This window comes from Hyalella azteca, unplaced genomic scaffold (assembly GCF_000764305.2).
Source record: "Hyalella azteca isolate HAZT.00-mixed unplaced genomic scaffold, Hazt_2.0.2 contig14624, whole genome shotgun sequence".
In the NCBI taxonomy this organism is placed as follows: Eukaryota; Metazoa; Arthropoda; class Malacostraca; order Amphipoda; family Hyalellidae; genus Hyalella; species Hyalella azteca.
The window spans coordinates 98335-120967 of record NW_025944502.1 but is presented as its reverse complement, the minus strand read 5'-3'; the positions used below and the strand labels follow the sequence as shown (position 1 = coordinate 120967).

General features: G+C 35.1%; 2 protein-coding genes across 2 annotated transcripts in view; one reads left to right on the top strand and one right to left on the bottom strand.

The window, feature by feature from the left end:
* LOC108682584 (adenylate cyclase type 5) overlaps positions 1-6888 on the top strand; it is a 30161-nt gene extending 23273 nt beyond the window's left edge. The window contains exons 11-18 of the mRNA XM_047884094.1: positions 344-544; positions 1205-1365; positions 2361-2485; positions 3356-3465; positions 3736-3955; positions 4876-5007; positions 5491-5615; positions 5887-6888. Of these exons, the coding sequence (XP_047740050.1) occupies positions 344-544; positions 1205-1365; positions 2361-2485; positions 3356-3465; positions 3736-3955; positions 4876-5007; positions 5491-5615; positions 5887-6054 (1242 nt within the window). The 3' untranslated portion in view covers positions 6055-6888. The remainder of the gene's footprint in view (positions 1-343; positions 545-1204; positions 1366-2360; positions 2486-3355; positions 3466-3735; positions 3956-4875; positions 5008-5490; positions 5616-5886) is intronic.
* Positions 6889-14903: 8015 nt separating this feature from the next.
* Positions 14904-18845, bottom strand: LOC108682586. Its single transcript, XM_018171780.1, has 6 exons — positions 18640-18845; positions 18161-18205; positions 17838-17952; positions 17231-17363; positions 16223-16417; positions 14904-15549 (listed from the first exon to the last, which is right to left on the bottom strand). The coding sequence occupies exons 4-6, from the start codon at positions 17336-17338 to the stop codon at positions 15457-15459; spliced, it is 396 nt and encodes a 131-aa protein (XP_018027269.1). The 5' UTR covers positions 17339-17363; positions 17838-17952; positions 18161-18205; positions 18640-18845; the 3' UTR covers positions 14904-15456.
* Positions 18846-22633: the final 3788 nt, after the last annotated feature.

Sequence of the window (22633 nt, the reverse complement as noted above, 5' to 3'; positions counted from 1 at the left end):
ATCTCTATGTGATGGCTAATTATGGAGAACTTGTCACGTGAATGAGAAATACCTAGCAATATTAACCAGAAATTATGGCAACGTTGGTGGAAAGGGGAGAAATTATTACAGGGTCATTGCTTCAGTAAATAGGAGGAAATTATTGCGTTTGATTGGAAACTATATTTTATTTCAGTTTAGCCTGTGATGACTTGAAATTATTACGTTTACAAAGTTATTATCGTCGTTTATTATTTCAGCATCGATGTAGTTGGTGCAGGTCCCAATTGACTTGTTAGAGTAAAATTAAGTGGATTCTATTCTTATTAATAATAAATCGACTATCATTGTTCTCGTCGTGCAGTTTCTGTTCGACTTGAGCGTTTACAGCGAGTGTCAGTTTGAGCAACTCGCGCTCAACTCGAGCAACGCCTCCGAGTTATACGTGTTCGACGACTCGACGAGCGCACCAAGCCTGACAAGACTTGACCGAGACGTTGGTGACATGAACGCTTCGCTCGTCGAACGCGACGCCCTGGTTTCTTCTGGATACAATTTTACGCACGTATGTTTAGCTGAGTTAAGGGCTCATGGGAGTTCTAATACCTTATAATTTTACGCGCAATATTAAAATACTAAAATTTTCATTTTCAATTCAAAAATCACATCTTATTTCGCATCTTGTCATTCTGTCATCTTTTGATTCGTTATAATATTTTAGCCTGCATATTAACTCACATGCAGCCCTTAGATATTCGATTCATACCTCAATGTTTTCTTGAAATAGTTTTATATTCTTTTTTCTTAATTACAACATCCTATAATACAAGGGATATGCTTGCATCATAAAATGATTTTCCAGTCCAGTAATAATCATCCTCATTACCTATTTGGCCGTCTGGCTTGCCTCTCCATTTTAACGCCGTTTATAAGTTAGTTGCCCCGCCCATAAGTGCATTGAGCGGTAATGTCTTCAGTATTAAATTGCATTGTATTCGCTCGTAGTGGTCTTAGTTCAGCTTTGATGCATACTATAATTTCACGGGACTATTTTTCTTTAGCGCCGAAACAACTGTTTTATTATACCATAATATAACTCAAGTTATACCATAACATAACTCAAGTTATACCATAATACAACTCAAATTATATCATAATATAACTGAAATGATACCGTACTATAACTGAAGTCATACCATAATGTAACTGAAGTTCTTCGTTTCAGTACTTCACGTACAGCGTGATGTTGGTGATGGTGACATGTGCTGTTTTTCGCACTCTTGTGCCAGTGCTGAAGCTCCTGCTGCTCTTCACTATCTGTGGCACATACTTCACCATGCTGCTAGTGACGCATTTGCCACTCTTTTGCGGACACGATTTTATCAGGTTTATACAAAGCTTCCATTTACTTCTTTTCTAGTATTTTGTTTGATTAAGGTATTTAATTCAATCGATTGTTTATAAAAAAATTGGATAAAACAATTATAGAATTGTTTTATCCAATTTCTATTATATTCAATATTCAATCATTTCTACATTTATTTTTTATTTGGTTAATGTATTTAATTCAATTGCTACTAAATGTACTGGGATTGTTCATTTTTTCGATGAGTCCAGCTGTAAAGGACTTTCTTGTTGGCTAGTCCTTTGGGAACGTTTGCTGAACTATTCAAAGGCGGACCATCATGGCAGGGTAAAAAACGAGTATTTCATGATGTACGGTTTCTAGAAAGAAAATTACAATAAAATACATAAGACAAATATACAAAGAATGTTTCAAGAAATGACAATGTATGAATCAAGATAAATCAATAAATATGAAACGGTATAGTCAATAATTCAAATAATCAACAAATCTAACTGACCGAATAACTTGGTTCCTCGGGTACTATACATTCATCTAGGGTCAAACACTGAATGCTCTGACGAATCAGAAATAAACTACGTCTAGTAGCCTAATTCTACATCTGCAAATTCCAGAGAAATGGAATATGGCGGCTACACTAGCTTTATTATTTTGTTTCTTGAGCGTTGGATATAACTTGAAAATTCTTCTTGAACTCAGTGTTATTGCAATAACGTTATTATCTTCAGATTCAGTATTTGAAGTTTTGAATGTTAGACGTTTAGTAAAAAAATAACAACAGCACAAACATAGAACATTTCAGCACAAACAATAACACGAAGCATCGTTGATTCAACATTCAGGAGCTAAACAATTCGATCGAATAAAACTCGTTTCAACATTCGGTGAACGTTAGCAGATATCGACTAAGTTTTAAACGATTTAGGTGGTGGTGGTTTAAGCGATTTAGATGGTGTCACCACGCAGGCGGTGGTGTCATCACTGCCCGCGTAGTGACACCACTGTTATGTGGCAGTGATGCCGTGCTGCCGTGGGTCACGGTCGCGGTGCTCCTGAGCTTCACGGCGACGCTCTTCATGCACGCACGACAGACCGAGACGGCGTCCAGACTCGACTTCATCTGGAAGCTCCAGGCCCACGGTAATCAATAATATTATAATTATTTATGAATAAAAAAAGAACCGTAATACAAGGCGTTTATAATGTCAATTTAGACACATTGTTATGTGTGCATGTATCTATCTTCACTCGCTAAAGTTATCAAATTTTATCATGCTTAATATGAAATTAATCCACTTTGCATATAATAATTATTGATTCGTTAATATATTCATTCATATCAATGATTTCCATGTTAAAACAGATATAGGTTTTTATGAAATATCACGGTAAGGGTACAAAATAATATTGATCCTCAAAACAACAGTGATAGATATATAATTAATGTTCAAGAAAATGATAACTAAGCCCTGATGTGAACCTAACAGTTATCAATTTATTTTCTGAACGGAGTCAGTTTGGTCCTGAAAGCCGCCTGGTTCGATTACCCAGAGGCACGAGTAATCACAATCCGTATCTTGTATAATTTTGTGTTTTGTTATTCTGTTAATTGTTATTTGGTGTTGTTATATTTGTTGTTATTTCTTCGAGATTTGGCTCGTTGAAGTAAATTTTCCCAATAGTTTGCAACTATCTTACAATTATCAAGAGTTATTGTTGAATACACGTTCCCACTGATGGAATCGTGGCCATTTTCATTCATTGTACTCATCCACGTTAAAAAACAATGTATGCCGTGATTGCATTAATGGTGGTTCATTTATTTAATGAGAAATGTTTCATCAACAGTACGAAGAAATTAATTTTTACCATCAACCAATGATTCGGTAAACTATTAGCAGGAGGAGCACGACTGCATTTGGTCTCATAATATATATTATTATTTTTGAACTATTGCGAAGTATTTAGTTTTAATTTGATATGTCAACTTATGAAAGTTTTCTTGTGCAGGCGAGAAGGAGGAGGTTGAGCATCTGCAAGCCTTCAACAGGAAGCTCATAGCGAACATCCTGCCTGAGCACGTAGCCGAACACTTCCTTAACCTTGATAAGGCTCCTGATGTGAGATACTCTAATGATAAGGCTCCTGATGTGAGATACTCTATTGATAAGGCTCCTGATGTGAGATACTCTAATGATATGGCTCCTGATGTGAGATACTCTAATGATAAAACCCCTGATGTGAGATACTCTCTAATGAAATAGCCCATGATGTGAAATAGTTCAATTTGTGCTCAGTTTCATAATTATCATATTCGTTGCATTAATAGCTTCATTCATACAAAAATCACTATCAGTACCAAAAGTTTTCAAAGCTGTTTCCACTTGCAGGAGCTGTACCACGAGCAGTGCGAGAGCGTGTGCATTATGTTCGCCTCCATTCCGAACTTCTCGGAGTTCTACGTGGAGTTGGAAGCCAACAACGAAGGAGTCGAGTGTTTACGGCTGCTCAACGAGATCATCGCTGACTTCGATGAGATGCTTGGCGAAGAGCAGTTCAAATGCGTCGAGAAAATCAAGTCTACCGGCGCTACTTATATGGCAGCTTCGGGTGAGTTATATGGCAACATCGGGTCAGGTAATTTGGTTCACCTACCCGAAATAAATGACGACGTTTGGTGATTTGATCAAATCTATCGGGACGAAAGAAATGATAACCGATGGTGAGGTGAAGGCCACCGGCTCCGAAATAAATAACCACGTTTGTTGATCAGGTGTGAGGTATTCTGAGCGATTTCTGTGACACAATGTATTATTGTTATCTATATGACTGAAGAATATCAATACTGTGTTGTTATCAAATTTATAGTATTATTTTTCATTTCTTTCTAATCAGATTTTTCGTTCATTTAATTTTTTTGCAATTTTAATCAACTCTTATTCCCGTTACAATCAACGATGGCTGTGTTCTCTAATACCGTTCTAGATAAGTTCCATGGAGGCCTGAAATATTTACGAGATTGAATTCACTCCAACTCATTTACTCCGAGTATCAACGTAATTAATTTAACATACTCGATCGTCACTTATTAACGTGCGTAGGCATGACGAAGACGACGAGTGATCTGAAAGACTTCTTGTATTATCATAAACTACTTAGTCGTTACTCGTTACCATGTGTGTAACGGTGACGTAGACGACATGTAACCTTGAGGAATTCTTCTATTATTTTAATTTACGTGCTCGTCACTGATTACCTACCGTGTCTACAGACCTGGCGAAAAGGACGTGTAGTCTGAAGAACTTCTATTATTTTAATTTACTTGCTGTTACTTATGACAGTACATGCGCCGGTCTGACGAAGACGACGTGTGATCTGAAGGATTCTTCTTTTTATTTTAATATACATGCTGTTACTTATGACAGTACTCGCACTTCGCAGGTCTGACGAAGACGACGTGTGATCTGAAGGATTCTTCTTTTTATTTTAATATACCTGCTGTTACTTATGACAGTACACGCACTTCGCAGGTCTGACGAAGACGACGTGTGATCTGAAGGACTTCTCCCACGTCACGGCCATGGCACACTTCGCCCTGCGGTTGCGGGTGCAGCTCGAGTATGTCAACGAGCATTCCTTCAATAACTTCAAGATTAGGATAGGTAAGTGTTATTATTAATTATTATTTCTTTCCAAATTATTATTATATTATCTTCAATTATTATGCATTTTGGAAATTCTTAATCTTTTTCTTCAATTCTTATTCGGAAACCAAACTTCTGCTTCCAGAGACTTCTAGGTAGAAATTTACATTATAAAATAATTAATTCAATTGATTGAAGTCTCTATAGATGAACATCTCATTAGCGATTTCATACTATGAATAGGAATTTTAAATTTGGCTAAGATATAGATAATATACATATGAATACTTTGATTGAGCTGTAAATTGCATCTTATGAACTGAATCCTCTAGTTTGAGGACAAGAAAGTTCCTATTATTGTCAAACTCAAAAACTTCATCAAAACTAGCAACCTTAACAAGAATTCAGGTTTCATTAAGTTTTATTATAAGAATTTAGATTTAGGTACGTTTATCATGTTGAGGCTTACAATCATTAATCCTTATCGTTGCTCACTCTCAGGCATTAACATCGGGCCTGTAGTGGCGGGGGTGATCGGCGCGCGCAAACCTCAGTACGACATCTGGGGCAACGCTGTCAACGTCGCGTCTAGGATGGATACCACCAGTGACACCGATAAAATTCAGGTCACTCAGTGAAGGAATGTTTTCACCTTTAATATGAGACAATAATTTTAGCTATATATTATCACCTTTAATATGAGACAATAATTTTAGCTATGTATTATCACCTTTAAAATGAGACAATCATTGTAGCTATGACGGTAGAAGTCTTGACAAATTACGCGCGCCTTTCAAAGTTAGGGCATTTTTCGGCACAGTTACGGTAAAGGCAAATTGGCTACCTCAGTGTTACTTTATGAAATTTTTTTATATATTAAATTCGAGCTGCTTGCAGGTAACGCAAGAAGTTTACCAGATTTTGGAGGCCCGTGGCTGGCCGCTGACGTGTCGAGGCGCCGTCAACGTGAAGGGCAAAGGAGAGATGGTCACTTACTTCCTGACGGGACCGCCTGAGGGCTACGAAGGTGATGGCACCGCTCGTGGCAACGGTCTTCCTCCGTAGCTTCGAGATGTCAATAGTAATTTACAATTGAGTTTTTTGAACTTATGAGTTTTTGACGTAAAATCATATTTTATTTTGTGGTGTACGATCATATGAGATTAAATAAGTCATTCGTGTTGCTCTTAAGCGAATTGAAGACCAAAGTTTGTGCGTTTTATAGTTTTTAATGAAAAGAAGTAATTTAATGACGAACATTCAAGGATATTGTGAATGATAAACCATTAGACAAACATCTGATAAATATTTTCCAAAGTCGTTTGTGCTACGTAACACACGCACCATGGACTGATAATAACTAAACTTTTATTCAGTGTAAAAATTCATGACCTTATTTAGCTAGCCTTCTTCATAGTATGAAATAAATTGATTACGGGACAGATTATCAATTGGTCGTTCAAAAAACAAATACAACAATCAAAAATATAAGGCCATTCACTGAGAAAGAGAGAACATTTTATCTACGCTCTGAAAATTCGTATCGCATTCACAAAACTTTCATATTTGTTACTTAAGTATGAGTTAATGAATCGTGAGATAGAAGTTAATTGCTGAGAAAGAGTTTTGAAAACGAAAAGAATTCATTGGAATGTTTTCTCGGAAATTATTCATATCCATATAGCAGAATATCTCGTCCCTGTCAAATAGCATTCCTCCGAACGTTGCAGTCTAATCATAGTCTGCGAGTCCTGTTAACATGACCGCCTGCGCATGCAACATGAGCGATCACCATCTCGCGGCTCCTGCAGGGTATTGATAAACAAATCTTTAGGGACAGCCATTTGATTACTGCTGTCATTTTATAATTTAATTACTGCCGTCATTTAATAACTTAATTGCTGCTGTCATTCAAAAATTTAATTACTCTGTCATTTAATAATTTGATTGTTTCAGTCATTTGATGCATTCATTTGTTAATTTTTAGGAACAGCCATTTGATTACAGCTGCCATTTATTAATTTTATTTCTCAGTCATTTAATAATTTGATTGTTTCAGTCATTTGATGCATTCATATGTAATTTTTTAGGAACAGCCATTTGATAACTGTTGTCATTTAATAATGTATTTCTGCTTTCATTTTGTAATTTGATTATTGCTGTCATTCGATGCATTGATAGGTAAATCTTTAGGAACAGACATTTCATTACTGCTGGCATTTATTTATTAATTTGGTTTCAGCTGTCATTTAATAACTCAGGTGATGATACTTGCTAATATGTACATGTTGTCATATGGGCAAGGCTGAGACAAAAGGATATTGAACAAATTTATCACAAATCTAAATTTGAATGTTTTATTTTGCTTAATCTAAGCTAAATTTGATACCTAAAGTTTCCTTCCTTTATTATCCATTTAATGAAATGTGATTTAATTTATCACATCACTTTTTGAACGCAAGCGGTCGATACTTTTTCAAAATTAAATCGAACATGGCCGCCAAGGTATAAGTGTCTTTCTATCCAATCATGTGAAATTATCCAGTATGCAGAGCTAGGATGCATGTTCCTGTAAAGATAATGATGAGTCGTTTTTAATCAACCTTATTGATACTTAACAATATGATGAGTAAGATTTGCTTTATATTTCAACATTGGTGACGTCCGGAGTATATAAACTAGTGCTCAATGCATAGATCCGCTGTGTTGTGTCTAAGGCCAAGTTCATTCAACTGAAAGGGACAGCATTCTCTCCAACGGTATATGCCCTTTTATTGGGCATATTATTATTATGAGTCAACTATTAATGCATTGATTAACCTAAAAGATCTCTGTGTCGCTCATTCTCTGTCCAAGCACATTATTTCATTATGCGCCTGTAACGAGCGGATGACTTCCTTCAGTAAATTGTTGTTACCAAAAACATGATAACTGTTTCGGTGAGCACTTCTCTCTGTTTAGTGCTGTGACATCTTTTATTCTCCTTAATTCGCTCACTTACGATCATGTTTTGATTTTTGCAATGCGTCTTATTTTCTGTGTAAATTCCTTGCAACCTTTCGTATCTGAACTTGGATCAGGTGGATCAATTAAGATCTGGAAGACTATGCTTGCAATGTTTAGTCGCTACATGTTTATGATAAGTGTAATAATTGACTATACTTTGTATTTTTTGTGCTATGTCATCCTCTTAATCCGTATTTTTCTTGTGTAAATATTTAGCTTTAAATTATATGATCGGTTGGGGTTGAGTGGTGTGAGATCGCAATGAATGGGATTGCTCCAATAAAATGACCTCGATTTTCCGTAAAAATAATATTACGTGAAATGTAAAATAAATAAGATTTTGTAATGTGGTGGAGAATTTGAAGTTTTATGTATGGATTAAAACGTGAGGCTGAGCTTGAAATAGCCCTATTACTTGCAAAATTCTATTAATTGTTTAATGTATATTTCTAACGCCGCCAATATTTGTTTTACCGGTATTTTGCGACGTAAAATAACTGAAATCACAGTCCCATCACATTCTGCCACATCAAATAACAACGCGAGCCCTCGATTTGAATATACATGTACATATATTTTATGGATATTCGATAGCATTTTCTGCCACTTGAAAATGTAGAAAATTATAGTACTCGCTCAACTGAGACTCTAGAGTGACATTCGCTTAGTGGTTGATTTACGCGAGAATAATCGAAGCGAGGCGATAGTCAGAGCAGACGCATTCTCATGCGCGTGTGAACTATTGAGTACTTTAATCGTTTAAACTATTGAATATTTCAAACTTTTTAAACTATTGAATATTTTAAACGTTTTAAACTATTGAATATTTTAAACGTTTTAAACTATTGAATATTTTAAAGATCCCCTGACGTTTTGTTCCTCTCGCAACATTAGCGTAAAGCTGGTACTTTTTCAGGTACTAAATTTTCTCTTGTAGAGAAAAACTCGAATTGTGATTGGGAAAATGCTGTTGTTCTGTTGAACTTCAAGAAAAATGCGTAAGCAATGAAATTTTAGAATTGGCCTTCCCATATCAAATTAGAAGGAAATTGGTAAATATTTCTACTGTCAATTACATAAGCTGTTGTTCTTTTAAAAAAAATCCATTTGTTCACTGGATGGATATAAGATGTATGTATGTTTTGTGGTCGCTAAAGTCTTGAAGATCGTATAAGAAGAGTACTTCCTGCATGTTATAATGAAGCCATATTAATGTTTGCGTCCTGTAGTATAGCTTAGGACGGTCGTCGTGAGTAGTTTTAATAGGATAGAAAGTGCACTACCGAACGTGTCTTTGTACAAGAAGAGAATGTAACGTTTCTACCATACGATGTTAAGCTGGCTTAGCACTTAGCGGTGTCTCTGTGTTATAACGTAAACCGCTCACACGTGGCATTTCCGGGCAATTTAATTAGGACATTAAATCATTACAAATACCTCGGTGCATGTTTCAAAACAGTGGTTGCACCAAATTGCCTCGATTATTGTCCATTTATCCGTGGTTCTTACATTTAGAACAAATCTTGTATTTAAGGCTACGATAAATCTTTTCAATGGCCGAACCAAACCGTGGTCGAATGATGTCAATGGATGCATTAAATCAGTATTTGTATGAAATAATCTCACGGTTAAAACCAATTTGTTTTTAAATTTTTTGTCCAGTTCAATATTGCATTGGATTTGATCACTTACCCAGTAAAGAATTATCAGTAAAAGGGAACATGACGTTTCAAGGTTTGCAATGGTCGTTATTTGGCTAAATTTATATGATATGTGTGATGCCTACAATATTTAGGCTGAATTTAGGTACACTGTATTTAGTAACCACTGAGTACCTAGTGTATATGTTAGGTTTGTCGTATGTACCTTCATTTCCTTAATAACAATTACACGAGGACTGAATATTGCTGGTTTTTAATTGAAAATATTTCGTGCACGTTCTCTCCCCGTAAGTTATTGTTCATCGATGTTAGTCTAAGTCTATCTTGGTTTACGTATGTTTCTGGAGTCATCTACGTATGCTTAGCAATGTTTTTCTATTCCAACACTATTCAAATTAATGAGCAGTTTGACACAACTAGTGAACCCAACATGTAAAACTGACTATCTAGTCTATTTCATACAATGCTTTTCTTACCTGCAATGTTAATAATTAAATTCGAGAAGCGACGGTTGTAATTTCGACGCAAACTCACAATCAGTTATATTTTGATACAACTGAAGAATTATCTTCACCATGTGCCAAATTTCAACGTGCACGGCTTTGAACTTGCGTGGCTTTAAACATCTTTGCCTCATTAAATTTCAACTGCAAATCACGTTCGCAATATCTTCGAAGGTAGATTTGTAGCTGGCAGCTTTTGAAAGGACATTCCATATACTAAATAAAAGTAGGTTGCACAAGAATGCCACATTCTTATAAAAGATACGAGTAATTATTAAAAAATATATTGATAATATTCGTGATGACTTTGCATTTAAACGCCAGCACCGATTCCTCCCTACGACTCATCGAATTATCTTGCGCTGCAAATTCGTCAATGTTATTGACGAATAAGTGAGACAAATACTTAGGTTTTGATGGAATTTCATTTCATTAGAGGGCATGTGTGTTCAATAACTTGACACATACCCGACTTTACCTGCTATTTTTTATATTTTACAACTCTTCTCTCTAACTTCACTTCATGTTGTTTGCTTGTTTGTTTGTTTGTTTGTCTGCAACAAATCTTTTAATCGCTATTTAACACACTTCTACCTGTCCAGTCAATCTGAAATTTTGCACACTTGCGCAAAGTCGGAGACAATGCTTGAATCAATTGACAGAATAAATAATTTTTAAAATGTATTTTTTCATATATAAAAGATATTTAAATAATTTTTCAAAATACTTAAAATTAAAATAAAAAGTTCATTATACATGTGTAACATCAGAGGCACTGCCTCTTTTGAAGTGTTGTCTTTAAAAAGTAATTTTTAAACGCCTACTATAATTTGTTATATATAACCATTTATTCCTGATTTCAATGCGGTACTATCCATTGAGATCATGGTTATATATGAAGCAACACTACGCCGGCATCTGCATTTCATGCAAATAAAGCTTATTTGAAAACATTAGATATCAATATAAGCTATTCTCATGCTATTGACGTGACTGATAAGTACCTATAATAAAACTATAGTGGACTGCTTGCGCTTTCCTTATTGATAAACACGACCAAGTTGCAATAGTTTAGATATAAATTTAAAATATGTTCATGTACATAGTTTTTTGCATGGGCCTTGAGTTCAACGTGCTTTTGTCTAGTCATGGCTGACATAATTCAAGCGTGGCAAAAATAATGAGATTACTTTCAGGGAGACGTTGATAGATTCGTGTAAATTTATATTTTCAGTCATGCAATGTTGCAAGAATTGATTAGTGATGCGCTTGTGTTTAGGTCTTGCAACTCGGCCAGGCCTGTATTTTTTCCATCAAATTCACTTATAGTTTGAAGCAGGAATACTTGTAATATTCTCACTCAACTGAATGTTTTCATCCACAATCTTGCGAGAATTTCAAATGTGGAAGGGTACAAACGTATAAAAATTTGGGTGAGCAGACATTGTTCAGTTCCTAACAGTTTTGTAATAACTGGATTGTTATGAAATTGAATTTGAGTGCACCTGAGCTAGAGTGTTCAACTTTTCATTCGTTGAAATATTTTTATCTTAGCGGAAATTGGTATTGATTTTACTGACTCAAATTGTACAAGTCACCATAGTAAAGTGTCTTGGAAATAACTGATATGCGCTTATAGCAACCTATTTTGAGGAAGTCACTTTCTTTTAAATTAGTTATTGGAATAAAAGAAAATCCTTAATAATTTTAATCCATGAATATTGTCGGATAAAGTTGAGAAACTTATTATTTTTTGGTGGATGCTGGCTGTGCACTTTGCTTAGTGATGAGTGGTGGTCAGGGTAGCGTGTAGTCTTCAGATAGAAGAGTGGATTTTACGAGGAATTTTCTTGGTAGTAGGAGCGAAGAATTCATTAACCTTTGAAATGTGAAGAAATATTTTTTTTTCACAAATTTGTAATACTTGGTCGGCCCAAATATTGCAATACACTAGGCAGTGAACGATTGATGTAGTGTAGCCCGAACCTAGGTATGGAGTTTTGACGCGAGTATAGATTTTGACAGTATTTTTCTATGTGAATTTATACATCCCCTAAACACTGAATAATTTAATTGACTTTTTGAGTACATGACAGGTTCCGCACTCGTGAAGAGAATGTACTCAGGTTTCCGACGTGCGGTTCACGCTCCAGAAAGTAAATCTTGGTCTCCATAATTTCGATTGTTCTTCCTCAACAAAGTGCAAGTGAATTGAGAAAATAACACGACTTCCAGCAAACTAGTGTTTGATTGTTTACAAATATAAATTATTACATACGCATCATCTTTTGTAAATTGACAAATGTCTTGTTTCTGAAGTTTGTAACGAAAAGTTGTTTGATAGTATACATTTTAATACGTATAAGGTGGCCAAATGATTTCATTATAACTTATAAGAATGTTGACTTAGTTTGTTATGTATTGAAGAGATATAAGTACTATACATGATGGACTCAAAATAATGAAAATTTTATTTATGAAGTTAACAACTCATCGAACTGAAAACAATTGTACAGAAACGACCGGAAATATTTGAATTTGATGATTTAGCAACAATTCTACTATGGTTCAAAAAATGCGCTAGAAAAAAATAAATGGAAATGCGTCACTGATATTTGAATAAATTTATATATCACGTGTATGTTTGGATAAGGTGTTCATCAATTCTGTCGGAACTTTATTATATGGATAGTTTGAATGTTATTATTATTGATGTTGGTGTACGTGAAATGTGTTAGAGAAAACATTTTTTTTAATACTTCTACCCAATTATGGGTTTGTTAAAATATAATAAAATTTAACGAAATTACATACAATGAGGTGAACTTTCTGACACTTCAATAAATTCTGTCATGACAGATAGATTAAAATCGCGCTTTCTCGACTTTATTAGGTTTAACGTTGAAATTCAAATTACTAATTTTTGTAATTTATTACTGTTGAACAATGAAAACGTATATGACGACGTAAGCATAAATCTAATCAATATAATGTGATTTGAAATGTACATTAAAATTGCCACGAACATAATACTGCCTCCAAACTGTTGAAGGAATTTGTTTTGGTAAAGATATGACGGTAAAATAGCGTTACTTCTATCTTGCCCCAGGCACTTATTTCTCAACTTCATTTACATGCCGTATTATGAATTTGGGTTTTGATGTTCGTCTTGGAATGATAAGAAACGATTGAACTCTTGTACGATTTATATTGTTGATATTCTGTAGTTCATTCTGCCAAATTTAAGAATACATCGCTATTTTCAGCTTACGAACATACTTTTGCTGCAGTACTCTTAATTAGGTATGATTTTCCAAACCTACTTGCAGCTTTGTTTCGTGGTTTTCAAACTCGGCTGTGGCTACATTGGTGGATTTCCTTCGTTCCTGCAGTAAGTACTCGGTCTGCCCTGGCTTTGAGTTCCGTCTCATAACTGCATTATCTGTCTTAGCGGCGTTTCATTACTGCATTTAGCAGCTATTTATAATTGCATTCCTTCACGAACCCGAGTAGTGGGACCGTGTATTTCGAAATAATCCCGATCTTTTTTAATTCATTAAAACTTCTACTTGAATCTTTTTTCAGTGTGTCTTCATACGAACCATGTAAGACGTAAGCCATGATGATACGTTAAGATACAGTTTTTGCTCAGTAAACCAGTTTTCTTTTTTCACTGGACCTAAATTTCCTAACATTAGTAACCTTTGAAGTTCCTGAAACGCAGATTTTGTTCACAGCCTTGTGAACAAAACTCCCTGTACTGAGATTCTACATCAAATAAATATGGCCGTTTCATGCAAATTTGTTTTCATTCGTACGATCGTTCAAGTTTAGTAGTCAAATGGTTCGAACACAGTACTTTTGAATGAGAATAATCAACATGGGCAACATCGGGTATAGAACAAATCACAAAACTTTTACGTAAGAACGAAGTTCTATTTTACAATCTTGAGAGGGAGCGAAGTACAGGTAGTTTATTTACACAATGAAGATCTGCTGGAAGTTCGCAGCTGCACTAATTTATTTGCATCGCAACAAAATGGTAGCGAGAACAGTGCACTTTACTTCTACTATAATTAAATAACAGGTTATAACACATGTCCGCAAGTCAGAGTTATAAGGCTACGTAGGGTTCTCGAAAAGTCGTTAGTATGTTATGGGTCCTAATAAAATTTCAGGTGTTCGCAACATTATGATTTGCGGCTACGAGCGAGTCTTGACTTCCCCATAGTTCCCTTCGTGAAGGTTACCGGCTCATCACTCAAAGACATCCTCATGGAAATATATTTCTACAATGAAAATGTTTTCATAGCCAAGATCAACACTTATATTTCGGCAACAGAGTATGAATATTATTTATGGCTCTAGCGGAATTCTTCACACTCAATTAGGAAGCTGAAGGCTTTCAAAAATGAAATCTTCGTTTAAAATAAGTAGTGCATCGCCATAGCACAAGGTCTGCAGCTAGTAGAAAATTAAGGCAGCTCTCACGTAACGCGCTAATGATCCTCGCTTGTCGGCGGTACCAACAACAAAACGAGATCCATGACCGATAACTTAGAGTCATTAACATGTCAACAGAGGGGCAGATTTTTATGCATCAGAGAATTAAAAATGATATAACTCAGTACTCGCTGCAGTGAGTGACAGAGAGCGCATTTTCTCGTCCGTCCGTCCGTGAAGTCACGGTCGGACAGACAGACGGACGGACGGACATGACGAGCACAGAAGCGCCTTCTTCCATAAATGAGAAAATGCGCTAAAATACAATAATCAAGCAATGCCCGTTACCCAACACCATGACTAAACCAGTCGTCGACTACCTACCTGCTTAAATCGAAGATCTAGTTGAAGCTATCTCAACAAAAAAAAAAAAGAATAATAACCACAGTACAACGAATGGAACAATGGCAAAATTAATATGAAATAGAAACCAAGGGGTAGAAATTTTCTTCAGCTGTTGAGCTGTGAGTAAGTGAATATTATTCTTTAGTTTTGAAGTCATTGAAGAACCTATTAAAGTGATTGCCACACACAGATTTCAGACTGAGCCTGTCAATTGTTTTCTTAATATCAAAAATGGTTCTCAGTAATAACCCGAGATAGCTGTGAGCCCTCTAGTTGCAAGCGCCGCCTCACGGCAATACACTGAATTCTTACACTGCTGCCTCGTGCGATTTGCTATAAAGAAGCGCACGGCTACTTTCTTTAAATGGATGGTTGTTGAGTTAGTTTAGTTACTAACTTAACAACCATCCATAGTATGAGCGAAGGTTCAGAGAATGAAATGTCAGAATTTAATTTGTGGGAGAGCTGCCGCTGCGTGTGATGGTGTCCACGGTAGAGCGCACAACGCCTTGTAAGGACTTAGCCTCCGCCGCCACCGATAGCTGAGGAGGGTAAATAAGATTGCTTATATTGAAATTGATTATCTCTACAAAAAAGTTCAGAGCAAATACAAATTTTGAACTGATGTAATTTTTGGGCAAGATAAATTTTACAAGCATGATTGACAAAATATCGATATGTAAATGACAAACACCCGACCCAAGCTTGTGCCCTCACAAGATGAGGCCGGAGAGCATGGCACAACCAGAATGTAACATATAAAAAATGCAACCTGAGGACGTTTGTACGCAACAGAGAACATTTTTAAGTTGTCGTACGTGGCGGCAACCATCAGTGCAAGTCATTTTGCGCTCACTAGAACCTTTCCTTTTTGGGAAGTAGGCTTGTGACAATATTGCTCAGGTTACTCGAGTCAGGCGGTAGAGGGTTAAAAAAAAATTCAGAAAGTTAAGCTCAGTACCTATTGATTTTCCAATGAGACTCTTTGGAATATAAATTGAAGAGAATTTATAGGAACTCCTCTCACAATTGCTTTGAAACATACGACTTGGAATGATGAAAACATTGCGAACAAANTGCTATGAAACGTACGACTTAGAATGATGAAAACATTGCGAACAAATTAAAATGAATTTTATCGATTTGTGAGGAAGATTTATTCACAAATTTGGCCAAAGGCCACAAGGCTAGGCCTGGAGGGCAACAGGAACTGACCTTCTCTCTCTCCAAGGCTCTTTTTCTCTCTTCAGCTTCCTTGGCATAGAGCGCCTTATATCGCTCCTTCTGCTCCGCGGAGATAATTTTAGTGATAGCTTCGTAGGAATAACCTTGCTGCGAGAGCTGCACCACGCGGCCTAACCTGGTGGGGCCAGAACCGATATTCTTTTCATCTGCATCCTGGTGGAATTTCTGAAAACAATGCCAGTTTGTCAATAGTATTCTGTCAATATTAATTATTGTATCTTTATTGTTGTAAGCAAACTAAGATTGAAGGGATATTATAAATAAGTGCTTTTTAAGTAATAGATCACATAAGAAATTTGCAGTTCAAAATAATTTAAATGTGTTCCTTCAAGCGCAAAACATCTTAACTTTTAAATAAAACAAAAAAATACATGCTACAATTGCTTCAAACTACCTTAAAATAGGGTGACTTGAACCATTTTGACATTTAAGAAAAGAAAACCCTATACTCTACAAGTTCTTGCCTTAAATACACGAATACAATATATATTTATATCTTCACTGTATGACTTTGTCTCACAAAAAGGTCCTAGTCTAAAAGATCTATTTTATGGTACTAATGGAGTCAATCAAATAACATCCATTAATGGGAGGATGATACAATAGTTAGAATTAAGATTTTGTCTTGAACTACTATGGATTTTTCTGAGTGATGTAGGCCAATGACTGTGACTTCCTAGCAGTAATTCATGCAAAACGCATCAATAACACCTGGCCCAAGCACAGCCTGGACATGGCTGCTAAAAATTCGTCTGCAAGACATCACAATTTGTGATGCTATTATTACAGAATTGTGCAAAATCAATTATATGAACTTGAGAGAAATTAATGTAATTTGTTAATTTTCTGTAATAAATGAATTACGTAACTATTTAATGTTATTCAAATGCAGTAGATACATCTTGTTGTGTATATACATGGCTAGGGATTGAGGTTTAAATGAATTATATAATTAAAAACACTATATAAGTAGAGTACCTTGAGATACTCATCAGAAGGCATGATCAACTTGTAGAGCAGGTAAGTGCCAAAGCCAATGACGCCAGTGCGGACAATGGCTTTTCTGTACTGGATTGGGATGGCCATGTTGTTCAATATCTTCACTTGTCCCCTTGAGGGAAATCAAGAAAAATTATCAAATTTGGCATGCTGATTCATCAATTTAGTAAAAACATAAATGTTCATTCCTTACCAAATATCTCGTCATTTTGCATAAATCGTTAAATACAAGAACAAAGTTGTTGTAATTAATGATAATAATGAAAGTACCATATGCAAATGCAATAATAAATTTTTTAGCGCATTTTCTCATTTATGGAAAAAAGGCACTATTGTGATCGTCATGTCTATAGTCTGTCTGTCCATCATTTCACATTTTCAATGATGAGAAAATGTGCTCTCCATCACTCACTGCAGTGAGTACTGAGTTTTCTTTTTTACATTTATCTATGGATACAGTGACTTTAAAATATGTATAGAGACAAATATCTTCAGGTTCCATAATAGAATTTATTTCAATTATTGAATATTACATTGACTCGTATCACCATATTGGCACTACACTTAATACATTTTTAAGACAAACCTGACTTAATTTTGAGGCTCAGATGTTGAAGAAGCTTCCAAAGCAGCAAAAGCAGTCAAGTCTTGCTGACGTGTGGTGTTGGTTGAATCAAAAAAATCTCCAACTTTATAATACGCTGCAATAAGAACAGCTTTTTTAGTACAAACAAGTATCATAGCTTGAGTAAAATCCTTACAAGAGTCAACACCAAAGCTAACAACAAGAAATTATTAGAAATGTCTACTTATTCAGGATCAGTTGAGTATGAAACCAGTACAATCATCATGAGTTGAGAAAATGCATGATCTTAAAATGCTGTAAATATTTAGCATGATGCTGCCCACCTTCTAAACCAGAGTTGAAGTTCTTGTGCATGTAATACCGGAACTCTGAAAAAATTGCCCAAAAAAATAAGTTTATATTACAGCTTGAATAGAATATGTGGAGATTTAACAACCATATCGTCACTGACACCACAAATGAACCAAAGCTAAATCTGCTTGAAAAAATCAGGATAGTTGAAGCTACAATATATGAAGGTAAATAAAATAATCAATGTACCGTATGCAAAAGAAAGAACAAGATTCTTTTACAATAGTATCACACAACAGGAAAAAAAGGAACGAATAAATTCAAATGAACTTGAGCAAATCCAAATTAGAAGGAAATTGGTAAATATTTCTACTGTTATCACACAACAGGAAAAAAAGGAACGAATAAATTCAAATGAACTTGAGCAAATCCAAATTAGAAGGAAAAAATTGGCTATTTACACTTAACAGTAAACATTTTTATATACCTAGGTCATGTTAGTTTTACCTACCTTGGTTTGTGTTCATTCGATAATATACATAAAAACATCCAATAAAAGCAGAGAATTCAGCCACAATACCAGCTTTCAGTAGAAAAATGCCAAAATTATTTTTCTTAGTGGGTAGCTTCCTCATCACGTCAAGTATGGGGCTGAGGAGCAGGTGCTCATAGAAACAATTTTTTAACTGTCTGTAAGGAACTTCAAGAGAGTGTAATATCTGTGCACAAGCGCATCTTGTGTGTTATATAGTTTTTTTTTTCAAAGAGAAAATTTTTTTTATTAAAATAACATTCAAGTTTGAAAAAAACATGGCATCAATGCACACTTCAGACACTGCACCACTCACAAAGAGCTAGGATTTTGGGCAATTTTCCTGCACCAAATGGGCCTCCTTAACCCTTTTGTGGGTGGGCATAGAAATACCACTGTCAAAGTTGCAATAACTCTGTCAGAGCTCTGGTTCTGTCTCTGTCAGATCTAGAGGATCTGGTAATCGATTAAAGAAGAACCCGAGGGGTTTTGGTTCATTAATAAATTGTCCGAATAACATATTAAATATTCATTGGCCAGGAAAGGATAATAACAGACGTGTTATTATCAGACGTGTATCTAAGCGTAAGTATTGAAGATAGGTTCACGGGATACACTAGATAGAAGTTACAGGATCAATGCACAGTATGTGCAGTAATTTTGGAGATATTACGTAATTGTGCAGTAATTTTGGAGATATATATTACTCACTATTTTTAGTTTTGCAATATTCCAATTAGTTTTGCTACTATAACAGTTTTACGCCGTGTCGGAGGACTGTCCCGAATTACCCCGCCAGTCCCGAGTTACCCCGGTTGACGGTATACAAAGTTTCGTTGAAATCTATTCTGTACTTTAGAATACATTTCTTGATTGCCGCGAATTTAAGTGACAAATTACCGGGCAATAAGGACCAAATATAAGGAAGTGTGAAATCAAGAATGACTGTGAAATGAAAAAAAAACTTGCAAACGAAGGTAAAATAAAAAATTTATAAGCTAAAAAAATCACCGTTTGGTAGTTAGGAATGCATATTCAAAATTTTGCTTAATCTGTTCAATAGTTTGGAAGAAATTCTTTAATCACTGCGAATTTCGGCGTTTCACAACATATGCGTAACTCACAAATGGTGGGAATTTGAAAAAAATTTAGGAGCTAAACATCACCGTTAGGTTCTGATAAATACGTGTTCCAATTTTCATAGAGCTGCTTTCATTAGTTTGGGAGATATTACTTGATAATTGAATTTGGAGATTGGTCGTGAGACCGGCCATGAGTCTGGCCGTAAATTTGCTCAAGATGTCCTAGGTTTCTAGTGCTGAAACCGTTAAAAAAAAAACATATTGGTTCACTAAATGGGGTTCTATTTGTGAGATACACATTTGTGTTTAACCTTATCTTTTAAAATTGCAGCATACTAAATTTCAAGAAAGAGGTGTGTCTGTGGGGGGCGCTAGAAATTCACTAAGGAGCCAAAGGGGGAACCAGACTGAAAAAGTTTGAGAAGTACTGCTCTACGATGACTGCCTAAGACTCACTGACAGTCGGCTCACAGAGCTTATATACGCGGTGACCCGTGAATAATGACGTATGCAGAAATTAAACTTTCTGAAGACACTTCAAGAGAGTACAGACAATTATAAGATAAATTTACTAAAATGGTTTTATTCAAAATGTTGCATGATATATGAGAAAGTTGTAGATGAAAATTCTAGATAAAGCAGTCACTACCGGTACAAATTAACAATTTTCAAATTTATTATACCGTAAAATGGGGTAACTTAGACCACTTTTTTTTTATGAATGATGCCATTTTTTTACTAGCTAAATTAAACTTGAATTGAAACATGCAAAATACAGGTCTATACTCTAGCTCAGTGGTTCCCAAAGTGTTTTAATCAATTTTTTTTCTTAACTGGAGCCTTTGCTTACTGAGGTTCTACTGTAAATGCGTTTTTGGGGGTGTCCCAAATAGCCCCGGGGGGGTGTCCCAAGTAGCCCCGCCATGCGGAAATGGCTGCCATTTTTTTTTCGATTGAGGTATGTAAATTCTGCAAATGAAGTTTTCAAGCCGACACCTGGAATATTTTTTTTTACTACAGACCTTAGCAGAAGTAACTTTTCAAAATAGCGTATTTCACCATTTTTCAGGAATTTTTCAAAGCTAGTAAATGTAGTATTTTTTGACTTCCATTATACTACATAGATAGGAAAAATGTTGAAGTTTACGCCACTATATTTAGTTTTGCAATATTCCAATTAGTTTTGCTACTAAAACAGTTTTACGCTGTGTCAAAGGACTGTCCCAAGTTACCCTGCCAGTCCCGAGTAGCCCCGGTTGACGGTACCTCTATTACTCTTATTTTGCCTCAAAACTGTTCAATCAGTTCTGCCCCACCCTGTATAAGCTAGCCAACACATTTAAATTGTATATTGTAATCAATACACAACAAATATTCAAATAGTTAAAGACTACTTATAGCCTTATAAGAATTAGCTAAGCTGCTAGCTACAAACAATGTATTGCACACTCAATGCCTCTGTACCAAAAACATTCAATTCATTGGAACCTAATACACACTAAAGGCAACAAGTTTATATACGTACCAATTTGTCATTCATAGTACATTTATACTAAACCATGAATAACAATACCTCAATATAAATTAAAGACTGCCACTCAATATATTTAAATATTTGAAAAAACTGGAAAAATAAAAAAAATTGAAAAAATACAAAAAATCATGATTTTTTATAAAAAAAAATCAAGTGATTTAATCACATGATTCAATCATTTTGATTTAATCATTACCAACCCTGGGTACAGGATGGTAAAAGTGAGACAGATATAGGAGAGTGTCTGTCCTGTTGCTCGGCACAGAAGAGATCATGAATTATGGAACACATTGGTAGTGTTGTGAGTCGTATTTACACAGAAGCTCTTTACAATGAATTGTGAGGGGAGGGATGTTAGCTTCAACTTCAAGAAATCGAATTGGAGTGGTTTTTCTGCACCCCAACGCAGTCCTAAGGCAGTTGTTTTGAATGATGTTCAGTTTTGAGAGCTGTGTTTGAGCAGCACAAGCATAAAAGGGAGCCTCATAATCTAGATGACTGATGATTTTTGTGTGAACGTGCTGTGGGAAACTTCCGAAAAGGACTCCAACAGTGTGATGCAGCTAATGGACACCATCTTCCTGATATTGTTTTCAAAACATAAGTATTTTTACAAGTTTTTCTTTATTTGATTCACACGTAGAACGTAGCCCATAAAAGCAGCCGCTATTGTTAGTAATAGAATAGTAACTCCGACATTTCAGGTGTGCACATATAAGTATGACCCGTAATAAATACCTTGCCCCACATAAAAATAACATCAAAAATTCAAACCCTAATTTAGAGTAAGTACTTCTAAACATCTTAGTAAGTTGAAATTTGGCATGCATGTTTATGCTGCCTAACAATTCAAGATTTGGTCATCAGAAATAATAATTAAAAATTTTTTTTTGAAAAAAAATAAAAAGAAAAAAACACTAAAAATTCACAGTTTGTAATCAAGTTTATTCTCAAACATCCACACTTGCCAACCTTGGAAATTGATTTGAATTGTTAAAATTGCTAACTAAAAAGTAAAAAATAAATATATATAAAAATATTTTTAAAAACAACGTTTTTCTGGTTTTTACAAAACTAAAAATAGTGAAATAAAACAAATAAAAAAAACTTTGAAAAAACACGTTTTCTTAACAGACAAAAAAAGAAAAACATTTACTCTTACATAACATTTTACCTAACTTAAATGTTATGTAAGAGTAAATGTTAACATTACATAACATTTTACATAACATAAATGTTATGCAAGAGTAAAATGTTTTTCTTTTTTGTCCATTAAGAAAATGTTTTTTTAAAGTTTATTTATTTGTTTTATTTCACTATTTTTAGTTTTGTAAATACCAGAAAAACATGGTTTTTA